General features: G+C 35.5%; 1 protein-coding gene across 2 annotated transcripts in view; it reads right to left on the reverse strand.

Annotated features, from left to right (window-relative positions):
- The window catches only part of METTL15 (methyltransferase 15, mitochondrial 12S rRNA N4-cytidine), a 97,505-nt gene that overhangs the window by 43,812 nt on the left and 35,906 nt on the right, over window positions 1-17,787 (reverse strand). For both annotated transcript variants that reach the window (XM_064452830.1, XM_064452829.1), the window contains exon 3: window positions 10,363-10,499. In XM_064452830.1, the coding sequence (XP_064308900.1) occupies window positions 10,363-10,499 (137 nt within the window). The remainder of the gene's footprint in view (window positions 1-10,362; window positions 10,500-17,787) is intronic.

The following is a 17,787-nucleotide window of genomic DNA, read 5'->3' on the forward strand; positions in this document are numbered from 1 at the left end:
GATGCAAGGAGGGGATATTTCAATACAGTTTATATCCTCTTGTTTTGTACAGAATGACTCCATGCTTCCTATTGTAAATGTGAATGAAAATAGCTATAAAACACAGCTTTTGAGAAATACCAGGCTAAAAATACTAACTGTTGCTGAGAAATAAGAAGATACAGTCTTCTCAACAGGACAAAAAGATCTGCAGACAACTAACTACCAGGTGCAAAAAAATTCAGATTGGAACCTATGTTCTCTTCTTTTCCTCCCTCTCATTGAAAAAAGCAGAATCTTTGAGTTTTGCTGATATTAAAAAAAAATACATATATATATATTAAAAAGTACTGTATCGGTTTTCTTCATAAAACATTAATTGTTTTTATAGGCATCAAACTATTTTGTTACTCTAACGAAAATATACCTGGAACTCAACTGTTCAGCCACAAACTAATAAATGCTTTAAATGTTTATAAAAGATCTCTAAATATATCTTTTTGACACATACATTTGGAAATGTTTTTAATTAGAATTTAAGTTCAACAATCAGAAATTTTTTTACATGTATTTTAGTAATCAAATGGTTACAAAATAGTATAAAAGTACCTAACTCATCTAAATACCTGGAAACTGGCTGAAAGGAAAAGTCTGTGTCTCCTTTATGGATCATGTAAGTTCAAAGATTATTATTTACTTTATTTTTAAAAGACAATTGTTCCTTTTAGAAAAAAAACCTATATGCCAAATTAAGATTCACAGAACTGTCCTCAGAAACACTCTGCATGTAAGAGCTATAACATTAAACTTTAAAGATGTTCTGAGCACTCTTATGCACACTGATATAGATGAATTTAAAAAAAATATAACAGGCATGTGTGAAACTACTGCTGGTTAAAGTAACACTTGGCCCTGCATTCCAGAAGAAGTTGAGCTAGCAGGTATATACAATGTCCTGAAAAATAAATTCAGGATGTGGACATTTGTGCCAAAGAGAAATTCAAATCACCCACATTCAACTCCACGTCCTTAAACAATACCTAGACAGGATTTTTGCTCATTTGTTTTAAACTATTTCAGAAGCTTATCCCTCCTCATCAACTTAAGAAATAAAGGTCCTCTCATTCTGTAAGAACAGTGAGCATTTTATAGTATTCCTAGAAACACTGATGAAAAACTGTAATGGAAGAAAACTGACATTCAACACAATGTTTTTTCGTTACTTGATCACTACCTGTGGTCTAAAAGCTGTAATTTGTCAGGCTGGAAAATAATTAAGCTGCTTGGCCTATACTCCTGTTGTCCAAAGATGTCTAAGATGGTTCGGATACATGTGTAGATTATCATATTGACTGCCCTCCCCTAGCATTATCTAGAAGAGAGAGTAGGAAAAGGAATAAAGGGAAGCAGGAATAACTCACAGAAGAATCACCTCCTGTATGCTTTGGATGAGGATCCACTCAACAGAAAGTCCGAAGGAGATGACCATATGATGCATCTCTCAATTTTAATTTAAATTCTGTAAACAATATAAACCAATATAAAACACTATCACGTGGGATATGACTCCGGGGGCCACCCTGGGATACTCACTACTGCCTGCTAGAGAATGGTGCTGCACAAATTTACCATTTAAGGCTACAGCACTTTAGCACAATAAGATCAGAAAGTGAACGTATTTTAGAATCCTGTTGTGCCTTAGAAAAATTCGAGGCCATACAGTCACATCAGGTTACAATCTACAGCCTAGAATTGTTCCTACTGAACCTGCCTGAAGCATGAGGCTGGTCTAGACGACATCCAAAGACCCCTTCCAATGCAAATGATCATCATAGTATCATCCAAATTGATAAACACCAATTATTCACAAAACTCTAATTTTCACTTAATATTGAAATGTAAAATGCCTCAATAACTGTAACAAAACCCATTGAAATAAAAGTTTATTGTTTGAAACATAATGCTTGCAAATCTTCCTTTAGAGCTTCAAATTGGCCAACATCTCTTCTAAGATTTTCCTACTAAAATAATATGAAGGCGCAGCTTCTCTCAAGACTACTCAGATCAAAACAGCAGCCGCTTTTCTTAAACCAGTAACACAGAAAAGAGCTGTCCTGACTCATTTGACTGGAAATTACATTAAATCTAGCACTGGCACATGAGATGTTATATATGAAAATAAAGACAAACCCCCAAATTTATGACATGACATCGAAAATAATTTTAGTAGTTAACATAGCTATCAGATAATTTTGCCAAAATAAAACAAATATATTGCATTAAAAAGATTAATAGAATCTTGTAAATAGAATGAGTCTTAGTAGACTGATTAGTGTTTAATCATTCTCCAACTGTTTCTACTGCTAAATAAAAGCTTGAAGTAGGAATGTCAACATAACCACACGCCTCGAAACTAGTGCTGTTGTATATATAGAGGCAGTATTTGGGCATAGCTATGTACTTAAAAGACACCTTACTCCTTTAATATGTAAACAGTGCAAATAAGGTCTTCTCTTATGTAACCAGGATATGAAACTTAAACTCAGCTACTAATGTTGGAAATGGCCTGTAGCCATCCCACCTCAATGTATGAGCTAGACAGATCTCGCAAGTTAAGTCAGTCAGGTCAGGACAGCATTTGGTTGCAACCGAGGCAGAAAAAATTAGAGCTCTGAAGTGATTTCAACAAAGTTACAGTGTTTAAATTCAGCAGATAGAGAGCTTTTCCTTGTCATTCAGTATTAAAATTCTGGTATGATACAGTGCTAGAAGAATTCTGGGATGGAGAGGTACAAGATATTGATACCACATTCATCAGTTCATCAATCCTTAACATCCTATACCCTGAGCATAAAAAGCTCTGTTCCAGCCTTCCAAACATACATATTAACCTGCTTCTGTCAATACAAAGTACAATCTTTCCTACTCTTACTGACTATGTAATATAAGCAAGAGCTGTTTTCTGGCTTCCCATGCATACAGTAGTTAACAACTCCCACTGTTGGAACTAAACACCAGTTTTAAGACCCACTGCATGGCCAATATTGGCACTGAGAAAAAAAATCTCAGTTTAGGACCCCATTCAGCCTTTCTTGTACATATGGGTGCAGTAGCAACTCATACTTTGACACAACGCCCACTCTGGAAGGTGCGGTGTATGAGCTTTTTTCATATCCACCTCTGAGGAGAAGAATAAACATGTTGGAAGCCGAATCCGACCAGAGAGCCACAGTAAAACACCACTGCATCAGAGGAATGCTTAGTACAGCCTGCCAGACAACTCGCTGCTCCTAGAAAAATATTTTAAAGACTGTGGATAAATATACTTTTATACAGAAACTACTGAAATTGCAGGGGGGAGATCTTAATATATTTAGACAAACTGTTGCATTCAACTCATTCAACCTACTCAAGCTTCAGTCTACTCAACTAGTATACGCAGATTTGTATATCTTTCTGTTACCATCTTGATGCCTTTCTCCTAGCTACATCTTCCCAAGCTTACTTCTAATACTGAGCTACATATTGCTTTAAAGAAACACTTGGATTTATGCATCATTTCTCTTCCATCTCCTTTTTTAAGAAGGTACTGTTTGTCTACCTGGTCTTAAATTATACTACATTTTGAGGATGCTTAGGAGGTGTTCATCTATCTATGACTATTTCCACATGAAATGTGCATTCTGCTAATACAAAAAGACATCCAGTTTGAATAGAGGTAAGGTATTCTCTAGATTGTGCCATGTGTTATTTTTCCGTGGGTGACAATCTTGTTAAGACTTCTGTTTTTCAAATATCCTATATAGAAAAATATCAATGAAACACAGACGAGTAAGATAAAAAGGCTGACTGTACTACACAGAAAACACTGCTCTGCTCAGCAACTAACTTGAATCTGCACCTTTACGCAAAAACATGTTATGCACACTCCGGAGGATGGTAACTTTCCCTGTCCACAGAAAGCACCATGAACACTTTTGATGCTCATGTAGGCATTACATAGCACCTTCCTGTTTTAAACCATTACTCATTACTCATCTCTATAATTGATTGTACAAAAAGCTTATTAATTTGAAAAATAATTTTTGTTTCTTAGTTATAGGAGTTTCTCAAATTAACTTTTTTCAGAGCCAGTCAACAATGTATAAATGGACTCCTATGGCTAAGGATTAGCCAACCCTGCCTCTTGGCTTAACTGGCCGCGCTGCACTGTGTGACCAAGAGTCCATATATAGTCCACATTGCATTTGTTCTCTACAAAATCACATTTATCAGATTTTTTCAAAAGTAAATATATCAATATATTGTACTATATATTTATATCTACTATGCACTTTTACATTAGAATTTGGTTTTCCCATCTTTTTGCTGTTGTCTCTCAATCAACATACATAAAAAGAGTTGTTGGTAACTCTGGGGACAGTGGCATGGGCACCCAGGCAATTGAAGTTGCTCAGTGTATATGTCCATGCATAGAAACTGGTTTGAGTATACAAATACAAATATAAATTGTTACAAGTTTTACAAACTACTTATATTCGGAGCAAATAATAAATTATTCTGCTAAAAGACCAATTAAAGAATCTCATCTTGATGAAGAGGCATCCGTATTTGTTCCCATTATCTCTTGATTCAGCCAGGAAATACCCAACAAAATATTAATGAACCAGTCTTAGCATAGCACTGCATGTTAGTCACTCCACGGCAGCTCCCTCATCTAAAATCCCTAACCAAAACAATAAACTTGTCCTTCACAATTCCTTGGCAGAGATGTATTACTGGCAACCCTGAGTATACGACTGCAATAACAAGTCAGAGTATAACCAGAGGAACGTTAAGCAAATTAAGAAAACGAGCCGGTAATGTTTTGTTCAGGTAGCTAACACCGTCAGTTATGTAAGAACTTGATGCTGAGCTTAAAATACAGAAACACACACGTATGTTGTGAAGAACAAGTTAAAAAGAGAGTGAACATTGTCTTATGCGCTTTTTATGGAAATGGTTATAAAAGTGATTTTCATGAGCTGATTTTTTTTTTTTTTTAATACCAAAACTTTCAGGAAAAGAAGAGTTCCCCAATTCTCTTTTTCAGTATCATTTACTACTGGGTATTGCGTACCTCAAAATAAAGAGATATTGTCTTTGTAAAGCTTACAAGGAACATAAGTTCCTTTCTCTGCCAAGAAGTTTTCCTTTCAATCAGGCAACCTGATTTTCCTCCTTTACTTGAATTGAGGGAATATTTACAGCAAGAAGAAAAACTAGCATTTTTCTTTTTAAAAAGTGGGTTTACACAATTCTGGCTTCTACCAGTTTAGTTTCATTTTTGCCATGGTACATCCCAATGTCACTGGCCAGTTTTGGGTACAGGGTTTGTGTGATACTTAATATTGAGCTCTTGTAAGACCACTGAGGAGGAGGTTATCTGTCCCAGCAATACTTACATAATAGAAACACTTTTTGAACTTGAAATTATTAGCCTGCAGTCTGTACATGGTAAAGATTTTGCAGCCCATACAATGAATAAAAATGCAATCATCAGGTCTGCAAAGAAAGGAAAATTAAGTAGTACACACTGAAAAGATTTAATTGCAGTTTCAAGAGATGTGATGTTGGTAGTGAAACATCTATAGTTACGATACATCAGAGAAGACTGACACTCAAACTGACAAGGTTTTAAGAAAGCCCTAAAAGGGCCAAGTAATAAAACACTCAAACAGAAAAAGGGAAGAAAAAAAAAACTGTTAAAAGTAGACTGTTCATGTGTTTTATATGCCAGAGTAACTTTGAATTGGGCCCAAATTTGAACCAGGAACTCGTTGTGTTGAAGGACCACATTGTACATACGAAAACAAGCAAAGGTTTCTAGTCATTCTGAAACCTGCACAGCTGGTACTTCAGCAACACGAGAAAGAATTTTTATTCCTTTTGTTTTTATAATGAAATGCATTTGGGTTTGTTAACCAATTAAACCTTTTGGGGAACAAAATAAATGACAGAGAACTATTTTAATATAATGGCATTTAAAGGTCTTTTTAGTGCTCTCAATTGCATTTTTCCACCTCATATTTAAGGCAACTCACTTATCTATGCTGCTACCATTTGAGAGGCAGCCAGATGTTGAGATACACAGAGAATTCTTTAGAAAGAAATAAAGCTGCAGGTAACTAATTATCTTGCTTATATATAGTCAGGGCATCATTATAATGAATATGGCTTGATTGCACACTGTTCATTGTATCCCTTGTGCGCTACAATCAAAAGTTAAATAGTAGCCTATATAAATAACATATAACAACAAAATCATGAATATATTATCCACTCGGCTACAATTCACGAGCACTTAAAATAGACTTACTGCAACTGAAAAAAGGAGTTCTGTTTTCCCTAGAACTGAACAAAATACGTTGTATTTTCCCCAACATACAACACAGCTGATGGTTCCATCCCACTTTTTCTGTAAAATTAATGTAACCCTGAAAGCAAAACCCACAAGCACCACCACATTAAAATTACTTTAGAACTACTATAAAATGGTAGTTCAATTGTATGAGGAATTTTATACTATTTATCCCTACTTTTGGGGCATAATTTCTTATTCTGCTCAGAGAATTACAAAGAACATATTGTCTCCTCTGCGTAGGCTTTGCGTAGGTTTCTCATACTTAAAAGCCTGCAATGATATTGGTTAATTGCCAGATTTAAGACACCTCTCCAACCTCTTCCTTTCAGTGGGTGTGAAAGGGTTTACTTGTAATATATTTCGCTACTGACTGAATTTTATCTTGTTCTCCTGGAATCTCAGCAGCAATTCCCAAGTTAGAGGCTTCCCCAGAAAGCACGTCAAAGGATTCCCACCCACACACTGAATATCTAACAGGCCCTGACCCATTTTCTCCTCATTAAAGCAGCACTACATATTTTAAAAAAATAAAAATAATAAACAGAGAGGCTAAATGAATGCAAGAATTGAAGTTGGAACTCTGCTTTCTTCGGAGTTTAGTTCTGACAAAATCATTACCAAGAAGCAAAGAGGCACATTTAAAATACAAACATCAAATGTATTTTTCCTCAGTGTTCTCATTCAGTGACTTACTACTCCAGCTGTCTTTCGGCTAAGTACAAGGATAACTTAATTTATTAGTTCTGAATATAGAAAAAAACCCTAATTTAGCCATACTTATCTCCTCTTCCAACCATATCTTTGGGCGTATTTCTGCAACTTGCGCTTTAATAATCTTATAACTCAGTGATTTAAGATATTGGATGCTTAAAAAAAAAATGAAGCCTCATAGTGAGTAACAGTTGGAACTACATGGTTTTACTAAGATTATTAATGTTACCTAACCAGAATAAGCAATAGCAATTAACACTGAATATTTAGAGTTGAAGTTTTTTATGGTAGGATGGACTACTGCAAAAAGTACTGCAAGACTTAAGATCCACCATGTAGGTGATATTCTGCAATTTATTAACATCCCCAATTAAACACGCACAACATTCTATTTTAAGTAGAAGCAAAAGAGCAACAGAAAAGTCAATTGATGTATGACTTTCAGTTTGCCCATTGCGTTCACAATTTCAGACATAGTGGGAATCAGATTATACTGGTTACAGTTGCACAATAGCCTTTTCCCCTCCTTTGCCGTCACCTCCAAAGGAAGTAAAGCACTTCGGCAAGTCAAATAACCTCTCCCAAAATGGCAACGTTAAGCAGAAGAGGTGAAAAAAAAAAAAAGTAGAACAGAAAAAAAATAATTTATAGGTTCATACTTCTGTGCTGCAGTTCTTCAGTCAGTTACATCTACGGCTGTGCTGCTTACAGAAGGGACAGCCCTACATTTCTCTCAGCTTGCAACTGCATGCTGCCATTGCCGTTTTTAAGATGGCACAACTATTTCTGTGGCTCCCTGGTGAACCAGGGAACTATTTTACCTGACAGTAGACCTGATCAGATAAAGATGTCAAGTGGATTAATTCCCTGAGCTTTTAATGCCAACACGGATTTGAATTAAATGGGTAAAATGATGATAAAAGATTTCTTTCCAACACAGTGCAGAAAACGGACAATAAAACCCCGTAATATTAGATCAACCATCTCTTAATGAATACTGAAAGAAAAAATTCCATTTATGAAAGCTCCGTATCTCATAAGTAAATCCTTTATACTTAAAACTGATTTGTAAGCAAACCCTAGCTTTATATAAATATATATAAATGATATATTTGTACCTGCTCCTGCTGCCTTTTATTTCAATAGTACTTTATGCAACTGACTTCCCAGAGAAAGCAGATTAAGAATGAGCACATACACCATATAGGAACATTCTTTAACTTTTAACATAAACTGTTATGAAAAATTATATATTTACCTTCTGTAAAAGGACCCACCTGTTCTGTCCAATAGGAAAGGTGGGAGATGAGGGAAAACACCAAAACAAATAAGAATACAGCTTTGTATCTTACTATACATATGCAAGTGGCATGCAGTCATCTTTCAGTGATTAAGACTTTATTAATTTAACACTATGTTATTTAAGATTCCACTTCATTCTAACCACAACTTGCGTCTGTAAAGGTGGACAACACTATGTGGGGAGTCCAAGTAACCAAGTTTAAAGTTTATATGATTTTACGAACAAAAACAGGAACTAGGAGGCCTCTTTTGTTTATGAAGCCTCAGTAAGTTACATCAACTGTAACACTATATTGATGAAAGCTCATCTTTTCACAAACATAAGCAAGCAGAGAATTAACAATGTTGATTATTGGCAGAACAACATCCAACACTTGTAATATCTCTTCATCTACCTGGAAAATAAACTTCCTTCACACCGAGGTTGCATAGGATACTTTACAGATAAACATACACTGAATCAGAGGACTGCTCATCATTGTCTTGTGTTGCGTGAATGTTTCTGAAAACTTTTATTAGATATAAGATTAGCTTTAATTTGGACTAGATAATTTTTTTCCTATGACATGAAGAACAGAAGACTTTTCAGCTCCAATGACATCTGGTGGAGTTTGTGGGCTTAGTTTAAAAGAAGATTAACTTTCCTTGCTAATATTCTCCACGCTATTCTGTCAAAAAAAGCATTCTCTGGAGAAATTAACAGTTGAGAGAGGAATTCTACAAATTTGTAAGTATACACTGCACGTCTCTTCAGCCCACTAAGAAGTGAAAAATTAGAGAAATATATTTAAAGTGATCTTACAGAGTAGGACGACTAGAAACCAGGCTACGCTTGCTTGTCACATACTTGCATTTTTCCCACTGGGCCTCTGACAATGGCACTTGAAAAGAACGCACATTTTAGCCTTTTCTCTTAGGAAAAAGTGAGGAATACCTTCTGCATTGCTTGAATCCTATTGCTGTCTGAGAGCTCCTTTTTATGTGGGGAAACATGACTGAACAACCAGGTGTTTCTTTATCCACCTCTTCCCAGTTTTCTTCTTATTGGAAAGATTTGCTTTTCCTCATGTAAAACCTCTTTTGAAATAAATACTCTGATATTTTCAACATGACAGTAAGTGTCCTATTCTTCCTACTTTCCCTGAATTTCCTAAGTATTAATTATTTCATATTGTTTAATTTTGTATCTACATATTTTTACTTCTTGGTCAAATCTAAACAATAGCACTTTCTGAAAAGCTCATATCCAACTCAACATATTGCTCACTTTTGCATGAAGGTACTCATGCTCTGACTGGGCTGTTTCTTGAATAAAATAAAGGAACAAGAACATTGTATAAGTAAAAAAAATCTAACAATTTGCATTTAGCAATTGTTCATTTAGCAAATTCAGCACTCTATTTAAAAAGAAAACTGAAGCATGAGCTTTACGTAGAAACAGTAGCATATTAAATTAAATAGTAGTTTCTGAAGCCAGTGGCAAAACATTTAGCAAACCTAATAATGAATTATAGTTAATTTTTGTTTTTTTAAAAATTAAAATTTTCATAAGCCATATTTAAATTACCTAATTATTTAAAGCACATTATTCTATCTTTTTTTGTGAAATATTTACCACAAAGTGTATGATTTTGAACAAATCCACCAGAATCATCTCAAAGCAGGCAGAGAGCACACGAATCATTCTAAAATCAATTTTTAAATATAAAATTGGCTACTTGATGCATACTTAAAATTAACAAAGTACAGAATATGCATTTAACTCCAAAAAACTCAGAAGAACTTGCATGCAATTACTCATAAATTGAAATGGATCTCCTATTTAGTGGGGTACGTACAGCATATGCTGCTATTCTACAGTAAGCCATTAAAAACTGTATATTAAAACTATAAAATTATATTACGTATATAACACCACAGTATCAACCTTATCTTGACCATGTTTAAGACAGGAGAAGACAACTTACGGGTACAATTCTGAGAGCTGCTGAGCTATTTTATAAGCTGCGGGATCCCTGTCCAGTGCATATATCGTAATGTCGCTGGCTTTCTCTAGCAGAGCTGTAGTATGACCTCCAGCTCCAAACGTCATATCAAGGAAACACTGTTGAGTAAGAAAAACATCATTACCTTAGAACAGGAAAGTGATGAACCAACTGTTGATTTAAAGGTTCTTTTTCTAATCTCTCTCATACACTGGAGGAAACCCACACCATTCAACGTAGTCACAATGCCTTTTTGGAAATATTTTGTGCAGAATTGCAATTGTGTCAAGAGTAATTTTTTTAGGGGTTGTGACTCCCCTGCCAATCCTTCCAGAACAAAAGGACAGTCATTTGGTAAAACTAACTGCAGCTTCATACTCCTCCCATTCCTTTGTTTAGAGTTTCTTTCTGAGTTTAGAGGAAAGCCGCCTGTTTGCTTTGTTTAGACTTGCTCAATTTGAGGCATACAAAGATATATAGGACATGGGACTACAGGAAGCAATCAGTACCACCTTTGTAAGAATGTGCCTAGAAGGACGGCTGATGGATTTGTGTATCAATTAAAAAAGAAAAAAAAGAGACACTATCATAGTTTTATAACACAGATCAAAGTATGATGGCAGCACAGGCACGTATATATCCAGCTGGGACTAATCTAACTAGCACAGAAACCCTAAGTTTTCAAGATATAGTACCACTGATTTTGGGTTCACTGTACAAGGACAAAGCTCTTTATTTAGGTTACCAAGATACGCTGAAGCCCAATCCTGCTGTATCTTCTCTATCATCATTACATGTGTTATTTAGATGCAGAATAAGTATAGGAATAGCCACCTTGATAACAATCCCATTTCAATTGCTGCCGTGACGTATTCTACGGGCTTAAGTTCCACCTTATGATAAACAGGCAGACACAGCCATCCCCTCCAGTTTTCTGGATTAAAACTGAAGACACTGTCAAGGACCTTTGAATGCACTCTCACTAAAACATACACAGGTACAGATTCAACACAAGTTGAGTAAAATTTAGCATTGAAATTCCTCTAGCGAGCCTCTCAGAACTCAAAGGTCCGGAAAATAAATGGAAATTTCACATAAAAAACTTCACAAAAAAAAAGCAACCCATCAAAGGAAAACCAACTTTCTATTTCATACTTGAGAAGTGTGATGGGGTCATCAAGTTTCACACAGAGATAAGGTGACTTCAAAAGGCTGGTTAACTCCCAGCTACATCACAGAGGAGAACATCTGGAGCAAATGGTTTGCTGGCAAAGATGGGAGATTGAGCAACTGGTGTGCAGCAGTTCCCAGCACAAGAAAGGAAGGAAGAAGCAGAAAAGCAGCCGAGATAAGACTCTGGAAAGGTGAACACTGCTCTCCTGATGGTTCTGCAGCTTCCGTAGGCTCATTCTAGCGAGGCTTCTGTAGTCAGAGTCCATGTGACCAACAGGCTGACCAGGAAGCTTTGCTCCTGAGACTTGCCTAAGAAACACTGACTTGGGACACAGTCAACCACCTTCAACCAAGGCAGCTTGGCCTATATGATTCCACTAACAGGAGAAACACAGAAAATTAGCTAGAACTTAATGATGTTTTAAGTATTTTTTTAATCTGTAAAACAGCAGTACTGTTTCTAAAAGCTGCCCCATGCGCTTTCCTCCTTTGGCCCGACACACTGGCACGTAGCTGCTTAAACATCAAAAACTATTTTGTTGACAGAAGTAACTGGCTCTCCACTTACAACGCAGAGGTTGCATGACTGCAATTCTACTTGGGAAATATTTCCTTTTCAAATTATTAAGAAAGTATCTATAATTCTATACTCCACGGAAAACATACTGATGCTGAGAAAGACAGTTTGTTTTGTTTTATGACAGTGTATTTAAACCAAGGTAGAAATGCATCTGAACAACATCATCTCTAGTTTCTGCACCTCTGAAATCCCATAACTCTTTCCGCTCAGTTGATTTAACTGACCTCTGTTGATTGGGAGGAAATTAGCTACACTAAACTAGAAATACAGATTCTCCATATCTTGCAATATGAATACTTGGGGTTTTGGTTTTTGTTTGTTGTTGTTTTTTTTTCCACTTCTCGAATTTTTTGGATATGAACAGCTTTTGAAGACATCAAGTGCAATCATATTCAATAAAAATGAATGTGATCTCAACTGATTTACAAAAATTATAAACTCAAAAGCCAAGCACCTTTTAAGGGAAATTATTTAACACATCCCTTGAAAGAATTAAGACTCAACCACAAAGTCCCTTTGGATAAAAATGGAAATTCAAAAGCAGTGAAGAACAGGTTGAAGAAACACCCAATCATTTTTCCAGATACAGTTTCTGGAAAACATAAATAAAGGCTTTTTTAATGTGAATCCCATAAAACTGGTTATTTATGAAACTAATAACCCAACTGTACTGCGGCTAAAAGTTAATGAAAATTATGATCCTTTATGATCTTTACGTTCTCATGATTTAATTTCTTTGTATTATACCACGTTTCCTAAGCCTATGCTCCGGAAGCACAACTTTCCTGTAATATTTTACAAAGTTCATGAGCCAAAAAAAATTCAGTTGGATCATCTTCCAGTATTAAATTGCACCATTTATATGAAGAAATACAGAACTGACACAATATTTTTGTTTAATTTGGTAAGGAGCATGTATAAGACAAAGTTATGTTACAGAGGATATATCACTGAAACTATATCAATGCTCCCACAAACTATTTAAACATTCTGATTAATCTTCTGCCATAACAAAACCAAAAGTATATTCACTGAAACCAATTTGATAAGGACAAAAGTGAAACAGTCAGAAAAGTGTGGGTATTCTTTAAAACACAACTAGCCACAAGAATTTAGCTAGGTTTTGAAATACTTGCATGCATTAAAAACTCCAAGCTACTAAAAACATTTATTTTCTCGATAAGCTCTCCCATTATCACTGTTATCAGAGAACCTCTTGTATGATAGAGGATCCATTTAGTATGGTGGTGGGAGCGGTTTTTTGAGGTGTGTTGTTTTTGTTTATTTTCATTTTGTTTGTTTTTACACTGTACTGATAGTTGTACTATCCTTGTAAAAATTCAATACTGGCTATTGAATGGGATATTAAAGTAGCAAAATTTGTATTACCTCTCTTAAATTAAAATGAATATCAAAGTGTAATTGTTAAATCTGCGTTCAGCTTAGAGAACTGCAGTAATTCACATGAATTCTAGAAAATATAAAAGTCCTTTTAAATTACTTCTACAATTTCTAAGAGATATCTGATATTCTTTGATTTCCACTCAAGTTATTTCCATTTAATCCTTACCAGAGGTAATGTACATAAACAATAAACAGATCTTTCACTTTTATCTTCTATTGTTGTAGAAAAAACCCTTTAGAAACATGTGAAGGAACAACAGAAAAATCAAACCCACCTTTTCATTTCTTGCACAGGATTAACCCACTCTGGAATGCACTCAAACTTGGTCACAAGAGGCTCAAGTGTCATTTAGGATTACATTTATTATGCAGCAACTCAAAACAATCAAAACCAATCTAAATTACATCACAATTCGTCTTGGAAAAAATAGTTTTAATCAACATAAGTAGCATCTTCCAGGTTGTGTTTGATTGTTTGAAAAAAGAACATGCTCTTCCTTGATATCATAGCTAGAAACCTAGCACTAAAATTTCTGAAAACCTCAACACTGCCTTTCCTGAAACAGACCTACAATGTTGGCAGGGAGAGTCAAGGAAGGCACAGAAAGTTCTAGATGCAAGCAGCTACTTACTTTAAAACAAAAAAAGTTTAGAATAATGATTTTATTCCACTGAAACTCACTAGTAATGCGAAGTTGCAGAAAATATTCTTTCTTCACCAATGGGTTTAGCAATTTGCTTATTTCTCATACATCTGTTCTTTTTCTAAACATCTAATTCTCATTTAGTGATCTCTAGAAAAGATTACACAGATTTGATCCTTTCTGCCTTTCTCTTACCAACACTTATGTACTATGGAGAAGGTGCTTTGTTTCATCAAGTTGGAATAGCAGAAAGTGAAAAGATAAGTCAGGGGCCTTTTTTGGCCAAGCATGTATCCAGACAAATTTGCTATTTAAGCAGTATTTAATACTCTCTGGGTTTTTCCCCCCCAAATGAATTTTTGAAGATCTCGTGGCTCATTCAAGAATATTTATATTCGTTATTTTGCTTAACAGTCTCACCTTTCCTCACACACATCTGCCACCATTAATATTAATGAACCATGCCGAAGACCTTATAAATAAACCAAAAATTAATACTAGCAGTCCAAAGGAGAGAAAAAGAGAAAGGGTAAGGATCATTGTACCCTGACACAGTGACAAGCTCTCAATACTGTGACAGCACCTAAAAGCTTTAGTTAAGAATTCATGCAAGTGTTCACTGCGAATAAACACAGGCTTACCAAATTATAATGCCGTTTATGAAAAAAAAAACCAACACAAACCAACCAAACCTTTAAGCAACAGTAGATGACACTAACATAACCTTTATATTGGGAGCACTACGTAAGAGAGGATATACAGCACTGATTCAAGCGGAAGTGACTGCAGGACTGAACAGACAGTGCTGGATAAAATACTGCATCATCAGCATTAATGGAATAGGCTAAAGCATTTTTGGCATCCTAACAAACCTAATGAAGGCTACATTAAGTACATTTAAGCAGCGTAACTTTTTAAGGCAAATAAACACCTTACATGGATAATCTTTGAACTGCACAGATACATATGCCTGAACTAGCAAGCAAGAACTCATACAGATGCCTCATAATCTAGCTTTTGCACTCAAAAGCAACATTTTGCATCTAGAACCTAGAAAGTATATCACCTTAAGTTATCAAATAAAATAATTTTATTATTAACACAACTTTTTATATATTCCATTCATCTTTCATGCCTGAAATAAAAGAAAGATGCTTCATTTTTTCTTTCTCTTTCTCTCTTACCTAGTAGTTTTTAATCAAATAAAATTAAATGACATTTTATCCTTCTGGTCCTATAAATACCGGAAAAGATTATTACATGAATTCCTCCTGCAGTGACTCACCTTCCATTCTTAAGTTATGATAGCCCCATCAGAGTTCCCCTCGGGAATTTTATAATCAGTTTGTGACTGTACGTTTTGGAAACCATTTGGCTCTTTCATGACATACAGATAGCAACAAACAAAAACTTTATAGCCTTCATTTTACAACTAGCTCTAAGATAGTTACAGAGACACAAAGAGTTCATCATCTTCATTTTTGTATACAAGACTCTCCACTGACAAGCTATCACCTAATAAATACCTTTTAAGCACTTCACTTTACTATGACTGAAGTCATCTATAATTCCTATTATTATTATGTTCCACATCTAATAAAGTTTACCCCACAATACCTGACCGCCTTTGCAATTATTTTCCTTCACTGTGTAACGAAATGAAACTGCACAACTGATACAAAATTGAAACTCAAACATGACATAAATTGAAACTACATGAAACTTATTTTTAAAATGTGTGAAATACAAGTTTTCTCACTAGTTCCAGTAATTTCTAGTCTCTGCTGTCTTTCTTCTTCTAAAAGCAAGAACTTTGTCATGTTCTGAAAGCCATTTGCTCCTTCAGATGTACAGCTTTATTTTCCGCTACTATCCTTAATTCTTTCAAGCACTTCATGGCAATCAGCTGATCTTTCACAAAATGCCTTTTCTTTCTTTTGCAACCTGACACATTCTTAAAAGAGACTTTGACAAACTGTACTAAACACCCAAGACAGCCTGAACTGGAATATAGTACACGAAGTACCACGCCAGGCTTCTGTCCCAGGTATCAGATCTTCATGAGCAATCTCTCTTTGCCCTCGTTGACCACGTAACAGCCTTCTGCTGTTTACCTCTCGGTCTAGACAAACTTGGGTCTCATTTTGTTCACACTTACACAATACCAAAAGATGCCTATTATCCTATAATTAACTAGTACAGATAAGTCATTCTCCACTGGTCTTTGCAACAGATAAGACTTTCTTCTAAAGAACTGAAATCCTTTTGTTCCCAAAAAAATTGCCTTGCACTGCATAAGTTTTTCTTTAACCCCCAGACCTGTTTATCCACTTTTTTCCTATTAAAAAAAAAAGTCTATCCTCTATTGATAAGTGACCGTCCTCTATGCCTTCAGCATTATGACTTGAACCATCTTAACACCAAGTTCACTGATAGAAGAAAAAAATATTTAAAAAAAAAAAAATCAATCTGAAATCAACCTTCCTGAGAAAACACAGTTCCTTCCTCCAGCCCTCTGTTTTGCATTTCCTCCAAAGACTTACACACACTCCCAGAAGGGACCATACAATTATTTCCCTCTGATGCGCTTGTATCATAATGTTGGCATTTTTCCCTTCTTGTCTGAAGAAATTCTTCTTTAAGCAGCAGTTATTCAAGCCTAGCAGGATAATGCACTGAGCAGACCATTTTGCAGCACCCTTCAGAGTATATTTTCTGGGAGCATCCTCCTCAGAAATTAAATGCTCATAAGGCCCAGACAGCACGAGCAAATCACTTGGAAGATAATGAAGACAGCTATCACATCAGTCAAACTGAAGGATAGGCCAGTCGTGGAAAGACAAACTGGTATTACATGTATAACAACGCACGACCTCTACACAATGTAGAAGTAACTCACCTTTGCCATTTGCAATGTATGCATCAAAAATGGCTTGGATGTAGTTTTGAGAGGAAAATGTTACTCGCTAGCAATGCAAAAGGGAGAAGAACCCTACTTAGTCACACCTTCTAGCTAATAGGTAGCTAATAGGAAGGACACGCTTCCTGATGTGCAGAAAAGCAAGTCAAGAGCGTTGCTGTTTTCAGAATAAAAAACAGTATGAATGCAAAGTTTAAAAATATGAGCAGAAGAAAGATTAACTTGGAAAAAATATATGCTTCGCCAGTACCATATCAATATTATAGATGAATATATTTTAACAGTGATGCATGCCTGCTGGAAGTCCTTCCACCCAAAACTGGGCTTCACAAACAATAAACTAAAATCATAAAACTTTCCTGTGGGCGGTAGAAAAAGGAAATACATCCCCAATTTCTGCTGCCACAGCTGAGAACACAGCTCCAGTCCCAACAGTCCTTCACCCTCCATGCTCCACCTTCCAGAAGAAAAATCAGGAATTAGAAAGAATAATTACAAAATTAGTATATTTTCAGTGCTTACAGAACGTATTTGTTTTGAAAGTAAATGGCACTCTTTCTACTTTTTACAGGCTTGAAACAAAAAAATACCAGAATACTGATTTATTTGAAACAAACTCTGCAAAGAAAAGGGGAAAAACAACTATCTAGCATCCAAGCTACACTACCTAACTTTTCAGCTCATTA

This window comes from Phalacrocorax carbo, chromosome 5 (assembly GCF_963921805.1).
Source record: "Phalacrocorax carbo chromosome 5, bPhaCar2.1, whole genome shotgun sequence".
NCBI lineage: Eukaryota > Metazoa > Chordata > Aves > Suliformes > Phalacrocoracidae > Phalacrocorax > Phalacrocorax carbo.